Source organism: Papio anubis, chromosome 2 (genome assembly GCF_008728515.1).
Source record: "Papio anubis isolate 15944 chromosome 2, Panubis1.0, whole genome shotgun sequence".
NCBI classification, from domain to species: domain Eukaryota; kingdom Metazoa; phylum Chordata; class Mammalia; order Primates; family Cercopithecidae; genus Papio; species Papio anubis.
In genome coordinates this window covers 98031723-98047887 of record NC_044977.1, presented here as the reverse complement: position 1 = coordinate 98047887, position 16165 = coordinate 98031723, and the positions used below count along the sequence as shown (strand labels likewise).

Here is a 16165-nt window from a genome sequence, read left to right as displayed (position 1 = left end):
GTATCCAGAGCTGTTAAACACGAAGAACCAGATTTAAAAACGCGCAAAGACTGGAACTGAAACTTCAGAAAAGATGCAGAATGGCCAATTAGCACAGAACAGAAACGGTGCCAGTGACGCTGGTGCCAAAGCGGGAAGGAACACATTCCTCAGCCTAAAAGACCTAACAGTAGGACACGGACATAACCATCCCCGGCCAACAGGAACACAGAGTGACACGACCTCTTGGCTAACGAAAACTCAAAGCCTCAATTCACTCAGCTCCTTCACAGCGCTCAGAAACAGGGAAGTCTCGCGGTATTCGAAAATGCCGCAGACGCTCACAGCCGGACGAGACGGAGGGCGCAGGCGCATCCACGGCTTTCACATTGGGCGACTGACTTCAAAGCGGGGGGCAAACAGGGAGCGCGCAGGTATAGGAGGGCCGGCTGGAGGCTCCTCGAGAGCTCCTCAGACACGCCCCCGAGGGTGCGCCCCCGCTGCCACCACCTCCGGTTGACCACCCCCATCTAGCCTGTACTCTCGCGGTATTTGTCCCGACTCTCGCGGGATTTAGCGTGGCATTGGGAGGCCGGGCCCGGAGGAGGAGGTGGCGTTCCGTTAGCGGCGTTGGGGTCTGGCTGCAGTGGCAGTGCTTTCTCCTCTGCTCACTGGGACCCGCTCAGGCTGGAGGCCAGCCAGGTGAAGAGCTCTCCCGCATGCGTACGCGCTGCGTGGGAGCCGCGAGGCCTGGGGCGGGAGGGGGCCTCGTCTTGGCCTCCTGCGCTGTTGCGACGGGCCGGCGTGAGGCACCGTGGCGCGGACTTCGTCTCAGCCCCGCCCTCGCCCCTGCCCTCGCCCCCGCCCTCGTCCCTGCCCTGACCGCTTTCCTCCCCCTCTCTCCCAGCTCTTGCCGCCACCTCGGTCGCGATGGGGGCGCAGGACCGGCCGCAGTGCCACTTCGACATCGAGATCAACCGGGAGCCGGGTGAGCTGGAGACTGGGGAGCGCTGCTGGGGCCGAGGCCTGCCTAGGCGAAGGGGAGGGGTCTACCCTCAGTAACCCTCCCCCCGTCCTTTTTGGGAGCGGGTAGGAGGCGCAGTCAACTTTCCATTTTCTCTTGAGAGAAAATCAGTGGGAGAGGAAGGTGGCCTGGGCACACCCCAAACTCGCAGTCCAGGCCTCTTCCTCCCAAACCCCACACCGCCCCCTGCATCTCCGGACTGAGTCCTAGTAGCCAGCCTGGCGCCAAGAAAAGGAGGTGCAGTTCTTTGAGGACTTTTTCTCTCCCAGTGTCTCCGTGGGGCAGACACTTCCGATCCGATTTCCGGTTATCTTGCTTGGTGCTATGAAGTTTCAACTAGTAGGAAATGTGTGTTTCCTAATCACGATATATCACTACTTTAATGTTAACGCTGCCTCTATTTTTCCTTAAGAATCTTTAGCTAGAATTTCGTGGTTCCTGGGAAAATGGCTTAATGAACGTCCTTTGTGATAAACCAGAGCATTCTGTATCAGCAGAATTGCAGCATGCATGCACTTAGCGTTACTGTTTTGTCTTTTGGGAGTCCAGCCATTTGTTAAAGTGTATTTTTTTGAAAATGAAACATTTCCTTCTAGAGCATAGTTACTTTATTCTAAGTAGCAGAGCGTGCAGGGTTTCAAACTGTTTTCTTAGGTTTTTTTGTTATCTGTGACAGAAGTTTTAATTGGAGGCATATATATACACTGTGCAACATCTTGTTCTGCATATTCTTATGAGAACCTGCTACTGTTGTAGGGTCTGGAGATAGAGCAGCACATAAAACAAAGGCCACTCTTCCTTTTATAGTTTATATTCTATTGGGGGGAAGACAGACAACTAGGAAGAAAACAGTGACTTGCAGTTGGGATACTATTTTAATAAGTTGGTCAGACAAGGCCATTTTGAGAAGATGACATTTAAGCAGGTATCAGAAAGAGATGAAGTGAGCCATATTTAAGAAGAGCATTCGTGGTAGAGGGAAACAGCACAGCCCTGAGGTGAGAAGTAGTATACAGTCAGGCGCCAAATGACATTTCTGTCTCTTAACAGTGGTCTTATATAGAATACTTTTTTGTGTGTAACTTTTTAATGTTTACCTATGTTTACATACACAAATACTTCATTGTGTTAAAGTTGCCTACGGTATTCAGTGGAGTAACATCCTGTACAGGTTTGTAGCCTAGGAGCAAATAGACCATATAGCTTAGGTGTGTAGTAGGCCGTACCATCTAGATGCGTTTGAGTACATTCCATGATGTTCACACAATGATGAAATTGCCTAATTACACATTTCTCAGAATCCGTCCTGGTTATTAAACAATAGAGGACTGTACTTGCATGTTTGAGGGACAGCAAGGTACCCAGTGTGGCTGGAGTAGAAGAGGGAAGAGAATAGTAGGAAAGGGCCTGTAGGACTGACTCAGTGAGGTAGGAAGATATTAAAGAGTTTTGAGCAAAGGAATGAGATAATCCTAGAAATTTGGTTGCCTTCTCTCTCTTTAATGTTTTTAGCCTTGATTGATCTTTGTTTTTAAGTTAGAGTTACTAGAAAGCCTTGATGGACTTTAATCTTTATTCTGTAGTGAATCCATGCGTCAGATAACAGGGTTATTTTTTGTTAAGAATTAGAAATAGGCCAGGCTTGGTGACTCACGCCTATAATCCCAAAACTTTGGGAGGCAGACGCGGGTGGATCATTTTGAGCTCAGGAGTTCGAGATCAGCCTGGCCAACATGGTGAACCCCATCTCTACAAAAAATACAAAAATTAGCTGGGCGTGGTGGCTCTCTGAGTTTTTGCCTGTAGTCCCAGCTACTTGGGAGGCTGAGACTGGAGGATTGCTTGAGCTTGGTAAGCGAAGGTTGCAGTGAGTAGAGATTATACCACTGCATGTCAGCCTGGGTAAGGGAGCGAGACCCTGTCTCAAAAAAAAAGAAAAGAAAAGGAAAACAAAATAGTAGATTGCTGAAAGATAAAAGTACGGTGGCGCTCATACCAGTAATCCCAGTACTTGGGGAGGCTCAGGCAGGAGGATTGCTTGAAGCCAGGAGTTTGAGACCAGCCTGGACAATATAGCAAGACCCTGTCTCTACAAATATAATTTTTTTTAGTTAGCCAGGCATGGTGGTGCTCACCTGTACTTGGAAGTGTGAGGTGGAAGGATGGCTTGAGCTCAGGAATTTAAGGCTGCCATGAGCTATGATTGCACCACTGCACCCCAGCTTAGTCAACAGAGCAAGATCCTATTTCTAAAAAAAAATTCAAAAAAAGAAATTTAAAAAGCTTAAGAAAAGTACAAGTAAAAATTTCTGTAGTTATGTTAAGTACTCCTTTCCTAGTAAATGTTGAGGTCCTAGATTTGCACATAACCTGTGTTGTGAAAAATCTCCAGAAAATGTTTGACAAATGTTCAATGAACCTCAGTCCTCAACATCCAAGGTAATTCATTGTGATAGATGGGTAGATGTGATTAGCACTCTTGAGAATGCTGAATCATACAAAACAAGGAATGCAGTGCTTACATTGTTCTAGGTTTAATCATTTAATAATTGGCAATTTCATATGATTCAGTCTCATAAAATACTAGCACTTTTTGAGTATATTAACTAAATAATGGGTTTTATACAACCTTTTTTTTTTTTTGAGACGAAGTCTCACTTTTTCACCCAGGCTGGAGTGCAGGGGCGCCATCTCGGCTCAGTGCAACCTCCACCTCCCAGGTTCAAGCAGTTCTCCTGCCGCAGCCTCCCCAGTAGCTGGGATTACAGCATGCGCCACCACCCCTGGCTAATTTTTGTATTTTTAGTATGGGGTTATGTATTTTAGATGGGGTTTCACCATGTTGGTCAGGCTGGTCCGAACTCCTTACCTCAAGTGATCTGCCCACCTCGGCCTCCCAAAGTGCCGGTATTACAGGCATGAACTACTGCACCCAGCCGATTTTACACAACTTTTAAGGATCACTTCACTTGTATGAAGTATCATATCCTGTTTTGTAGGATTTAACCATTAATCCATATGTCAGTATGTATTTACTCAAGTAATACTGTTGACTACTTGTATAGTTAATAATTCACTTGATATAAATACAAAACAGTATCTTTGATTTACTTTGATAAGGAAAGATCATTTTAAGAATGGCCACACTGTCCACATTAATGAGAGATGAAGAAGTATTGATAAAAATTCAGGTGAATACAGCACATTATGTCTTTTCAATTACTGTCCATAGAAATGTGCACATTTTATAGCAAATAAGTTAACTATTGAATTATAAAGCCACTGAATAAATGCAGGTATATATTTTAAAAGTCTTTAAATTGTGTATGAGTTTTTCTCTGAATCTATTAAGATGGTTTTTGAAATGATTCCAGGATTGTTCCTTATAATTTTGTTTAGTCATTTAAGATTTTGATTTAATAGATGTAAGAATATTTACATCGTCTTTTTTTTTTTTTTTGGTGTTGGTAGTTTGTGGGGTTTTAAAATTTTGTTTGTTTGTGTTTGTTTGTTTTTGAGACGGGGTCTCACTCTGTCACCTAGGCTGGAGTACAGTGACACAATCTTGGCTCACTGCAACCTCCGCCTCCCAAGTTCAGATGATTCTGCTGCCTCAGCCTCCCGAGTAGCTGAGATTATAGGCACCTGCCATCACACCTGGCAAATTTTTGTATTTTTTAGTAGAGACGGGGTTTTGCCATGTTGGCCAGGCCAGTCTCAAACCCCTGACCTCAGGTGATCTGCCCGCCTTGGCCTCCCAAAGTGCTAGAATTACAGGTGTGAGCCACCACGCCCAGCCTGTGGTTTTTATTAATAAGAAATTGGTGCATTTTATCTAAGTTGTCAAGTTTATGTGCTTAGAGTTGTTTGCCACAGCCTCTTTTAATATCTGTGGAGTCTGTAGTGATGTCTCTTTTCATTCCTGATATTGATAATTTTGCCTTTTGTCTTTTTCCTTTGTCAGTCTGACTAGAGGTTTATTTATTTTACATTTTCAAAGAACCGGATTTTGATCTGATTGAATTTTGTTTCTATTTTTGTTTTCAATTTCATTGATTTCTTTCTTTCTATCTTTCTAATGCTTGCTTCAGTTTTTATTTTGTTCTTTTTCTAGTTTCTTAATGTTGAAGCATAGATTGTTGATTTGATGCCTTTTTTTTTTTTTGAGACAGTCTCAAATGACTTCTAATTTAATTCCATTATGACTAGAGAACACACATGATTTCAGTTCTTCGTGCACTTGAAAAGAATGTACATTCTGCTGTTTTTGTGTAGAGTGTTCTATAAATGTCAGTTAAATCCAGTTGGCTATTAGTGTTGGTCAGTTCTTTTATATCTTTTCTGATTTTCTGCTTGTTTACTGATTACCAAGAGTATTGAAGTCTGCAACTATAATTGTGGATTTATCTATTTCTCTCCTTTTTTTGTTTTTTTTGTTTTTGAGACTGAGTCTTGCTCTGTTGCCCGGGCTGGAATGCTGGAGTGCAGTGGCATGATCTCGGCTCACTGCACCCTCTACTTCTACTTCCCTGGTTCAAGTGATTCTCGTGCCTCTGCCTCCCCAGTAGCTGGGACTACAGGTGTGAGCTACCATGCTTGGCTAATTTTTTGTATTTTTAGTAGAGACAGGGTTTCTTCATGATGCCCAGGCTGGTCTTAAACTCCTGCGCCCAAGCAGTCCACCTGCCTCAGCCTCCAGAAGTGGTGGGATTACAGGCATGAGCCACCATGCCCAGCCGTATTTCTCTTTTAAGTTCTTTTAGTTTTTGCTTCATTTATTTTGAGGCTCTTAGGTGGGTGCATACATATTTAGGATTGTTGTCTTCTTAGTGAACTCTTATTATTATGTAATGACACCTTATATTCCTAGTAACTTTCCTGGCTCTGAAGTTTCCTTTGCCTTAGATATGAATATAGTTACTCCAGTTTTATTAGTGTTTACATGGTATATCATTTTCAATCCTTTTACTTTTAACCTTTCTATATAATATTTAAAGTGGATTTCTTGTAGATAACAAATAGATGGGTCTTGCCCACACTGAGAATGTCTTTTAGTTGGTATGTTTAACTATATACGTTTACTATAATTACTGTTATGTTTGGATTTGCTTTACTGCTTAAGATTCATAAAAATAGACTTGAAAATGTGTTTTTAGCAAACATTGTAAAGTATTTGGAAGTGATACCAAGAAATTAGTCTTAAGAGGTGACAAAGGATTCAGGCAAATGTTTGAGTACTACTTCTGTCCTTGGTCAAGCCGTTTAACAACCTCTTTGTGAAATGGAAGTACTATACAATTTTGTTCTTCATTTGGTTCCAAAGCTAACAGGACAGGAAAATTTGCTTATATTCAAAATTAAACTAATTTTAGACTCACATTCAAAATAACTCTTACTTTAAGAGAAGCATGTGGGATCTGGTTTGTACTGAGGGAGTAGGAGAAAAGCATCTCCTCTCTCAAGGTCACCCTAGGTCATAAGCTCATGAGTAGAGTGACTAGATGCAATGGCCTGAAATGTAAATGACTTGCACTGTATATGCTCATTAAGCTATTAGTTCTATTATTAACCTAATAATAGGACTCCAGTGTAATAGTGCTTACATAATAAGATTGTTGAGCAGAGTAATTAAATAATGTCATCTTATAGATTGTGTTTTTGTAACATGAACCTACTCTAATAGGGTGGATTAAGGAGCACAATTTTAATTAGGCACACTGCTGTTTGGTATAACAATCGGATAAGCAGGTGGTGAAGAGTGGCGTGGGAGAGAAGAGCAGTTGCATAGCACTGCTGCTCTGAGTCATTCTTGTTTGTCCTAACTGATTTGAAGGCCACTATGCTAATGATGGTGCTGGGAATGGAGGCAGAAATGAGGTGTGGTCAGTTGTAGGGTTTCCTCAATGATGTTTAGATTTTATAATGTCCTCTTAATAGCTAAAATTTATTATTGATACTCCTAAAGAAAAAAATACTTTTACTGCAACTAGAAACTCCCTTGTCCCCCCCCCAGTTCCCATTTTTCTATGGAAACAGTTGTTTTTGTGTGTGATTTTCGATAATGCAATGTTTCTTAAAAATCTATCACTGTTCTTACAGAGCAGTCTGTATTTGTTAAGTATATATAGCACAGTATCTGACTTTTTTTTTCAAAGTTGCTTTAAGCATTGCATGTGCAGGAGTATGGACACTAAGTCGAGTTAAGGGGCTTTCAGACTTAGGTATTGTGCAGGTAGAACTTTGATTTTGGTCCCTTTTGTTCCCAGAGACTGTATCTTAAAGTCCAAGAGACTTAGTGCTGTAGAGTGAAATCCTGAATTCCTGCTTTCACTCCTTAACTATGTATGTATACTTGTACAAAGAATTGAAGCCTGATTCTTAATTCAGCAATGTTTATTTTATTAAACACCAATTAATCTTTAATCACTTTTTAACTTTAATATTTTATCTTTACTTTTATTTTAAATTTTTATTTTTTTCTTGGCCGGGCACAGTGGCTCATGCCTTGGCCTTCGGGAGGCCAAGGCAGGAGGATTGCTTGAGCATAGGAGTTAGAAACCAACCAGCCTGGGCAACATAGTGAGATACTATCCCTAAAAAAAAATTTCCTTTTACTTTTTCTTTAGAGACAGAGTATCACTGTGTTGCTCCTGCTGGAGTACTGTGGTTATTCACAGGCAAGATCATAGTGTGGTGTAGCCGCAAACTCCTGGCCTCAAGTGATCCTCCCACCTCAGCCCTCTGATATGTAATCACTTTTAGTGACTGTATAGTTTACCCTCATGTGAAGATACCTTGTACTAGTTAGGCTAAATGTTAAGATTGGTTCTAACATAAAGGTTAAATAACAATACTTAAAACAATAAAAAAGTTTTGCTTTTCTGTCACACAGGACTCAGACTCAGCAGATCAGGGCTGTCCATGTGAGGGATCCAGGCCCCTTTTTCTCTTGATACCGTGTTGCTCTTGACATGGGGTGGGTGCGTGCACCTCTTAACAGAAAGATTCAAGTTTGATAGATACAGAAGAATTGATGGAATCAGAAAAATCATCATTTTGCAACCCCCAGGGTAATAACTGGTTCAGAAAGTAGTCATCAGTGGCCAAACCACAGGTGAAAAGTTGTGCTGTGTGCGAAGTATCATCCAACAGATTATTAATTTAAAATGGAGGAAAATTCCTTTACAACTAAGATGTGGCTAATATCTCAGTTATAAAGGTACTTTAACAGTTCAAACTGACATGCTTTCTAATAGGGTGCCAAAAAAAAAAAAAAAAAGATGGGAGATGGAGACTGTTTTACATTAAAAGAGGCCAACCTATGAAAACCAAATGGGTATATAATGCTTGAATGAGGTTCCTGGATTTTAAAAAATAGGTGTATATTTGTCAGTAAACTAGAAGGAACTCAAATGCTAATCAGTTGAGGATTGGTTGAGTAAAATTTGGTACAGCCAAACAACAGAATTCCATTCAGCCGTTAAAAAGAATGAAAAGGGGAAAACACAGAAAGGGCATTGTAGGGGTGGTTGGGTAAATTTGAATATGGACTATTATGAGGAGTTTTTTCCCACAGTAACAGATTCTTCAAAGCCAACTAAGTGTCCAACAGTTCAATTTGATTCTGGACACTATCTACCTGGAGTTAGTGTCATATTCCACCTGTTAAGAGAAATCAGTTCCACAAGACTGCTCCCACTGCGGGCATGCCAGTCGCAAGTCCTGAGTCACTTTTTTTTTTTTTTTTTTTTTTGAGACGGAGTTTCGCTCTTGTCATCCAGGCTGGAGTGCAATGGTGCGATCTTGGCTCACTGCAACCTCTGCCTCCCGAGTTCAAGCGATTCTCATGCCTCGGCCTCCCAAGTAGCTGGGATTATAGGCGCCTGCCACCACTCCCGGCTCATTTTTGTATTTTTTATTAGATACAGGGTTTCACCATGTTGGCCAGGCTGGTCCTAAACTCCTGACCTCAGGTAATCCATCCGCCTCGGCCTCCATGAGCCACTGTGCCCAGCCTCTGAGTCACTCTTACTTCTGACCAACCAGCTGTAAATTAGGGATTCCTATAACCCCGTTCTCAGCTTCAGTAATTTGCTAGAGCAGCTCACAGAACTTAGGAAGCCAATTTGCTTACCACAACTGGTTTATTATAAAGGATATAACTCAGGAACAACCAAACGGAAGAGATGTCTAGGGCAAGGTATGGTAGGTACAGAGGGTGGGGAGATGCATGGGCCTTCTGGACGTGCCACCCTCACTCATTGTGTTCTCCAATCTGGAAGCTCTCTCTAAACCCTGCCAGTTAGGGGGTTTTGTGGCTAAAAACATATGTATGTATGGTCAGTTATTTCATCATGTGTATGATTGCATATGTGTGATCAATTATTAAGTGAATCTCCAGCTCCTCTTCTCTCTCTGAAGGTTGGAAAGTGAGGCTGAACATTTAGACCTCTAACCAAGGCATGGTTTTTCTGGCAACCAGCCCCTATCATGAAGCTATCTAGGGGTCTGCCAAGAGTCTCTTCTTTGGATGCGAATGCTAAGGGATTTAAGTGTTCTCTGTCAAGAATCTGAAAGAAAGATCAAATAGTAGGCTGGTTGTGGTGGCTCATGCCTGTAATCCCAGCACTTTGGGAGGCCGAGGCAGGCAGATCACTTGAGGTCAGGAGTTCCAGACTGGCCAACATGGTGAAACACTGACTCCACTAAAAAGAAGTAACAAAAATTAGCTGGGCATGGTGGCGAGCACCTGTAATCACAGCTACTCAGGAGGCTGAGGCAGGAGAATTGCTTGAACCTCGGAGGTGGAGGTTGCAGTGAGCTGAGATCACTGCAACTCCTGCCTGGGCAATAGAGCAAGACTCTTACATCAAAAAAAAAAAAAGAAGAAGAAGAAGAAGAGGAAGAAGAAGGAGAAGGAGAAGGAGGGGGAGGGGGAGGAATCAAATAGAACAAAAGATGCTGCTATCAGTCCTATCACTTAGAAAATTACAAGTTTTAGGAGCACTCTGCTAGAAACTGGGGACAGAGGTCAAATGTAATATTTCATATTATGCCACAATTATGGAGTAGATGATAATCACTATTAAATTCCTTGGGTGTAGTAATGGTTTTGGATTTAAGTAGCAGAATATGTTTATTCTTTAGGAGTATAAGCTAAAGTATTAATAATTAGGGGTGAAGTGTCACCGTGTCTTTAACTTTCAGTTTGTTCCAGAAGATTGTGTGTATAGAGAGAGATAAATACGGCAAAACATCTTTGTAGATTTGAAAATTTCGAAACAAAAGTTCAAGCAGGGGAATTGCACATTTATTCTTTCAGACAACCTTTAGGATCATTTTGTCAAGTTCCCTCAGAAGTCTCACTGGTATTTTTGAAGGTTGCAATTAAGTTATTATAGGTTACTCTAGAGAATATTGGGCACATTTGCAATTTTGAGTCTTGTCCAAGAACAAGGTATCTCTCCCTTTATTCAGGTTGGCATTATGCCTCTGAAAGTTGGAGTTTTGTTTTTATAGATCCTATACTCTTATGGTTATGTAGTTAGAATGTTTCTTGTTGCTTTTGAGAATGTGATTTTTACTGTATTTTTTTTTCTACTTGTTTTTGTTTGTCGTAATATCAATATCAACAACTTCAGTATTTGTTGGTATTTCAGTTGGTTCTTTTGGACTTTCTAGGTGTATAATGTTTCAAATGATGATAAATGTGCTCTTTTTTACTTGTAAATCTCTCATATTGTCCTCTTGTCTACTTACATTGACTAGAATTTCCTTTTTTTTTTTTTTTCGAGATGGAGTTTTGCTCTTGTTGCCCAGGCTGAAACGCAAAATGGCACAATCTCCGCTCACCGCAACCTCTGCCTTCCGCTTTCAAGTGATTCTCCTGCCTCAGCCTTTCAAGTAGCTGGGATTACAGGAGTGTGCCACCACACCTGCTAATTTTGTATTTTTAGTAGAGACAGGGTTTCTCCATATTGATCAGGCTGGTCTCGAACTCCCGACCTCAGGTGATCCACCTGCCTCAACCTCCCAAAGTGCTGGGATTATGGGCGTGAGCCACCACACCCAGCTTGCGTTGACTGGAATTTCTGAAACAGCATTAAACAGTAGTGATGCTAACAACTACTTTTGACTTGTTTCTTCTTCAGTGGAATTAATGTTATAGGAGTGTTTCACCATTAAACATACTGCTGATTGTTGATTTGAAAGGTATCTGAGAATATGCGTGTTATATAAAGGAATGAATGTTGAATTTCTTTTTTCTAATTTATATTTTTCTTTTTTAAAATATATTTTGTTTCTGTAGTAGATATGAATGTTGAATTTCACCGTGGGCTTTTGGTTTCTATCATGGGTTTTTTTTTTGTTTTTTTTTTCTCTCATGGGATTTTTATAGGATTTTTCCTTCACGTCAATAAACTATATTAGATTTCCTAATATTGAATAGTGTCTCTTTTAAAATGAGATTGGCATATGGGGTTTTAAATTTGTTTTATATCATCTCTCCCAGGCTTTGGTTTCAGTTTTACTTTGTTTTGAAAAAGTTAAACTTTTCATCTTTTGCTGTGCTCTAGAACAGTTGATATGGCGTTACACTTTAATGTTACTTGAAGATTAGAAGTAATTCATCTGTATCTGAAGAATTAATAGCAGCACTCTTTTGGATAGTTAGCAGCATTTTAGTTTCTTTATTGGGCCTGTTTTTTATTCTGCATACTATCTTATAATTCTTTTTTCTAAATTTTGGTATTCTTCCTTTTACCTTCCTAAGTGATTAATTTATCTTTAGCTTTATTCATTAATGAAAATATTTATGACTATATGAAGTGATTGGGATGAATAAGTGGTATTTAACACTTTTTGCATTGTCAGACCTGGCAGCCCTAACATCTGGCCTCATTTCCTGACATCCTGGCTCTTTGATTCTCTGATCTGCACTAATATCCTTGTCATAACTACATGAGCCAGTAAATACATTCTCTTTTGAGTTTTTGCTTGTACTATCTGCAGGAAACCTTTAGCTGGGTGTTTATGGACATGTCATGGAAAAAGCTTCATGTGACTAAATAATTAAGTTGTTTTGGCCTTGTATTTCTTGTTTTTTTGCTATTTCCTTTGTTTTATATATTTTATTAGGTTGCTGCCCCTCCCACCAAAGAAGCTTGAAAGATGTAAAATTTTGTTAGTTCTACCGGTGAATACCTGTTCAAGTATGCTTAAACCCTTGGCTGGGCGCAGTGGCTCACGCCTGTAATCCCAGCACTTTGGGAGGCCAAGGCAGACAAATCACAAGGTTAGGAGTTCAAGACAAGCCTGGCCAACATGGTGAAACCCCGTCTCTACTAAGAATACAAAAAATTAGCTGGGCATAGAGGCAGGTGCCTGTAATCCCAGCTACTCGGGAGGCTGAGGCAGGAGACTCTCTTGAACCCAGGAGGTGGAGATTGCAGTGAGCCGAGATCGCGCCACTGCACTCCAGCCTGGGTGACAGAGTGAGACTCTGTCTCAAAAAAAAAAAAAAAGAAAAGTATGCTTAAACCCTTATTTCCTCTCTGTCTGCTTCAGGAAAGTCTACCTGTTGATTCCCACTATGAAGTATGAGGATATGTATTTTCTTTCACCAGTCCAAATCCTTCTTGTTGGTTTTTATTGATTCCTCACTACCTTTCTCCAGTTGAAATTATTTTTACCCTGGGCAACATAGTGAGACCTTGTCTCAACAAAAATACAAAAATTAGCCAAGTATGGTGGCATGCCCCTATGTTCCCACCTATTCAGGAGGCTGAGGCAGGAGGATTGCTTGAGGCCAGGAGGTTGAGGCTGCAGTGAGCAGAGGTTGTGCCTTTGTACTACAACCTGGGGGACAGAGCGAGACCCTGCCTCTTAAAAAATAAAATAACATAAATTATTTTTATATCACAGACATAAGAAAAGTTCATGGTATGTTAGTAAGTAAATAAAGCAAGGTGCCGTACAGTGTGCATAATCTACCATTTTTTAAAGGAAGAAAAATAATATATCAATATTTGCTTGTGTATGAAAAGAAACTGGAAAAATACACAGAAAATTAATGAAAGTGAGTACCTGTTGATAGGGGTGGGAACAGGTCTTCTCATCCTGTACGTTTTTCCACTGATTTTTGAGTCATGAGAACATTACCTATTCCAAAGGAAGAACATTTTTAGATGGTACTTAAAAAACTGTTGCCATTACATAACTTTGTTTCCTAATACTGATAACATTTAAAACCATAATTAACACTGTTTGCATTGTCATACCTGGCAGCTCTAACATCTGGCCTCATTTCCTTTTATTTTAAAACCATAATTATAGTGATTTAGGTTTAATTTTGTAAGGTATTAAGATTCAGTGCCCAATGCCACTCTTCCTACTAGTTCTCGTTCATTAATTCTTTGACTTATATCTCAGGGATGTGTATTCAAATAGATATTTCAGGATAAAATGTAATTGTATTTCTTTTGCTAGGTATAGAATTCTTATTTCACAGACTATTATTCCTTAAAAATGGTAGACCATGCTCAGTTGTCTCCAGTTTGTAATGTAAGGTGTCTGAAGCTGGTCTTCTTTCTTTTTTCTTTGTGAGCGATATGATTCTACTGCCTGGATACTAGGAAGGTTTTTTTTTCCGTTTTCATCTCCAAAAATAAATAGCTTTATTAATTGATATCTTGGTGTTGCTCCACTTACATACGTTTTCCTGGTATGTAGTGAATAATTTTGATATGTGTATTTGGGTGTTCCTTCATTTGTGAAAGTGTATTTTGTAAATCTGTCTTTGAATAATTTTGTTTTGAGTAGTAGTATTATTAAATACTTATTGAGCACCTAACTCTGTACCAGGCACTACGCAAGTCTCTGGGGAATATAGTGGTAAGTAAAGCAGTCATGGTCTCTATCTCTCTGCGTTCACACACATCAGTCAGACCTAGGTTATATAAGTGCCCTTAGTTCATACTAATTATGTCTCATCATATTGTGTAGCAACTGCATTTCCATGTGTCATTCTGAGTCAAGATGTGAGCTTCTTGAAACTCAGGCACTATATTCTTCTTGAAACTCAGGCATAATAGTATATAATGCTGTTGGATTCCCTGACATATGGGTAAGATCTCAGTAAATTTGAGTAAATGGCCCAATGTTATTGAAATGCTGCTCCTGTTTCTTAATCTTCTTCCTAAATTTTGCTCTCTGCGTACCTAGTGTGATCTGTTCTTAACCTTTGCCCTTTTCCTCACCCCTTGCTTGTAATTAATTGTTCTATGGGCTACTCTGCCTTCTGTAGTATATCAACCCCTGCAACATTTTTCTACCTGATGCTCACTTTTCCAACTACCATATCTTCTGTGTACGTAATACATGTCTCCTTTTTAAACCATTGACTCTGCAATTCCAGCGCAACTATTTCTGAAAACAAGGAACAGTATTGAAAGATGATGTTTGATTTTATTCCATCTGTGTACTTGGTGATTTTATTCCTTTCACCTAGTGGCCAAATCAGAATCTACACCATGGCATAGACTTTTCCTGTCTGTAGCCAAAGCTTAACATGTGTTGATACTACCTGATTAATCTTAATATTATTCCCCTGTCTTACTTTTAAGGATCTGAATGTTGGTATTTTCGGATTAAATTTAGAAACTAGTCCTGCTTTGTGTCATTTTTGTCCTTAACCATGTATAAAAGCAACATACTAATGCTTACACTAACTGTAGATCTTAGTCTTATCATTATAGAGCTGTGTATTTATTGGCATAACATTAATTCTGTGGACGAAAACTATGTATAAGAATATTATCAATAGTATTGACTGATTCTTGAACTCCTGGTTTCAAGTGATCCTCCAGCATCTGCCTCCCAAAGCACTGGTATTACAGGTGTGCCCAGTCAGTATTGACTGATTCTAAAAGATTACTAAATTCCACTAAATTATAAGTAGTGTTTGTTGAGTAATAAATTTTTCTTAGATCTTATTTATTCAGTCAGCAGCAGTTAGTTTCCAAAGAGGCATGATCAGCAGGGGTTCTTAACTCTTTACAGAGTTGGGGTTACTGGCAAACTCATTTTTCTCATCAGTTTGGGAGTCAGAGAGACTTATGCAAATTCATTCCGGTCTGTTCTTTATTGTAATTACAGCTTAATTTTTTTATCTTCAATATGTTTTGTAATCATAGTTTATGCTTGCCATCACCGAAAATATTTACTAACTAGACTAATGAACCACATTGCCTTTTTTTTCTTTAAAGACCATACCTTTAAAATATTGTCTATTTTGAGTTTCAAAATAAAAGTATCATCACATGGTAGCCTGTTTTCTATAAAATAATACAATTCAATAAAAAATGTTTATTGAAAACCTGTTAATCTTGCTAATGAGCTTCAGTTCGAGTTAGTATTTGCTGGTCTGTATCCTGTAGTGTTCAATCTCAGGATTTAATTTGAAGGGAATTAATACTAGGTTACCTCTTTATAAAGGTAGAAATCATAATGCTGTTTTGTTGTGTTTTTTTTGACCTTTTTGTTTTTAATCCCTTCAAATTGCATATATACAAACATTTTAACTTAAGAAAGTAGACTCAACTAATGTCTGAATATCCATAGTTCAGCCTTTGTCATGCCTTGCAAACCTGATTGGGTTAATGTGTGTTTTCAGGATTTTAAAATTATTTTTCTGGTGTGCCAATGTTTAACCTTGCACCATGTTATTGAAGTGAAAACAATTCAGTTTTGTTGTATTTTTCCTCTTGTTCTTAACAACATAATGCCATAGAGGACATAAAAACCTCTGCTCTATCCCTTGTGCCATGAGGTTCAGAGGGCAAAAGACTTTTTTTTTTGCACCAAGCTAGAAGAGGGTAAGATATTAGAGGTGAGATTTGTTTTTTCTTTCTTTTTTTTTTTTTTTTTTGAGATGGGAATCTTGCTCTGTTGCCCAGGCTGGAGTGCAGTGGCGCAATCTTGGCTCACTGCAACTTCCACCTCCCAGGTTCGAGCGATTCTCTTGCCTCAGCCTCCCGAGTAGCTGGTATTACAGGCGCCTGCCACCACTCCTAGCTAATTTTTGTATTTTTAGTAGAGATGGGGTTTCACCATGTTGGCCAGGCTGGTCTTGACCTCCTGACCTCAGGTGATCTGCCTGCC

General features: G+C 39.9%; 1 protein-coding gene across 5 annotated transcripts in view; it reads left to right on the top strand.

Moving 5' to 3' along the window:
- Positions 1-498: 498 nt before the first annotated feature.
- The window catches only part of NKTR (natural killer cell triggering receptor), a 49297-nt gene continuing 33630 nt past the window's right edge, over positions 499-16165 (top strand). For 2 of the 5 annotated variants that reach the window (XM_021934520.2, XM_021934519.2), the window contains exons 1-2: positions 592-681; positions 887-967. Coding sequence is in view for 3 of the 5 variants with exons in the window: in XM_017955542.3 (XP_017811031.2) it covers positions 910-967 (58 nt within the window). In the remaining 2 variants the exon portion in view is untranslated. Of the gene's footprint in view, positions 682-886; positions 968-16165 lie in introns of all 5 variants that reach the window. The other 3 variants (XM_017955542.3, XM_003894605.4, XM_009201087.3) reach the window with 3 other exon arrangements.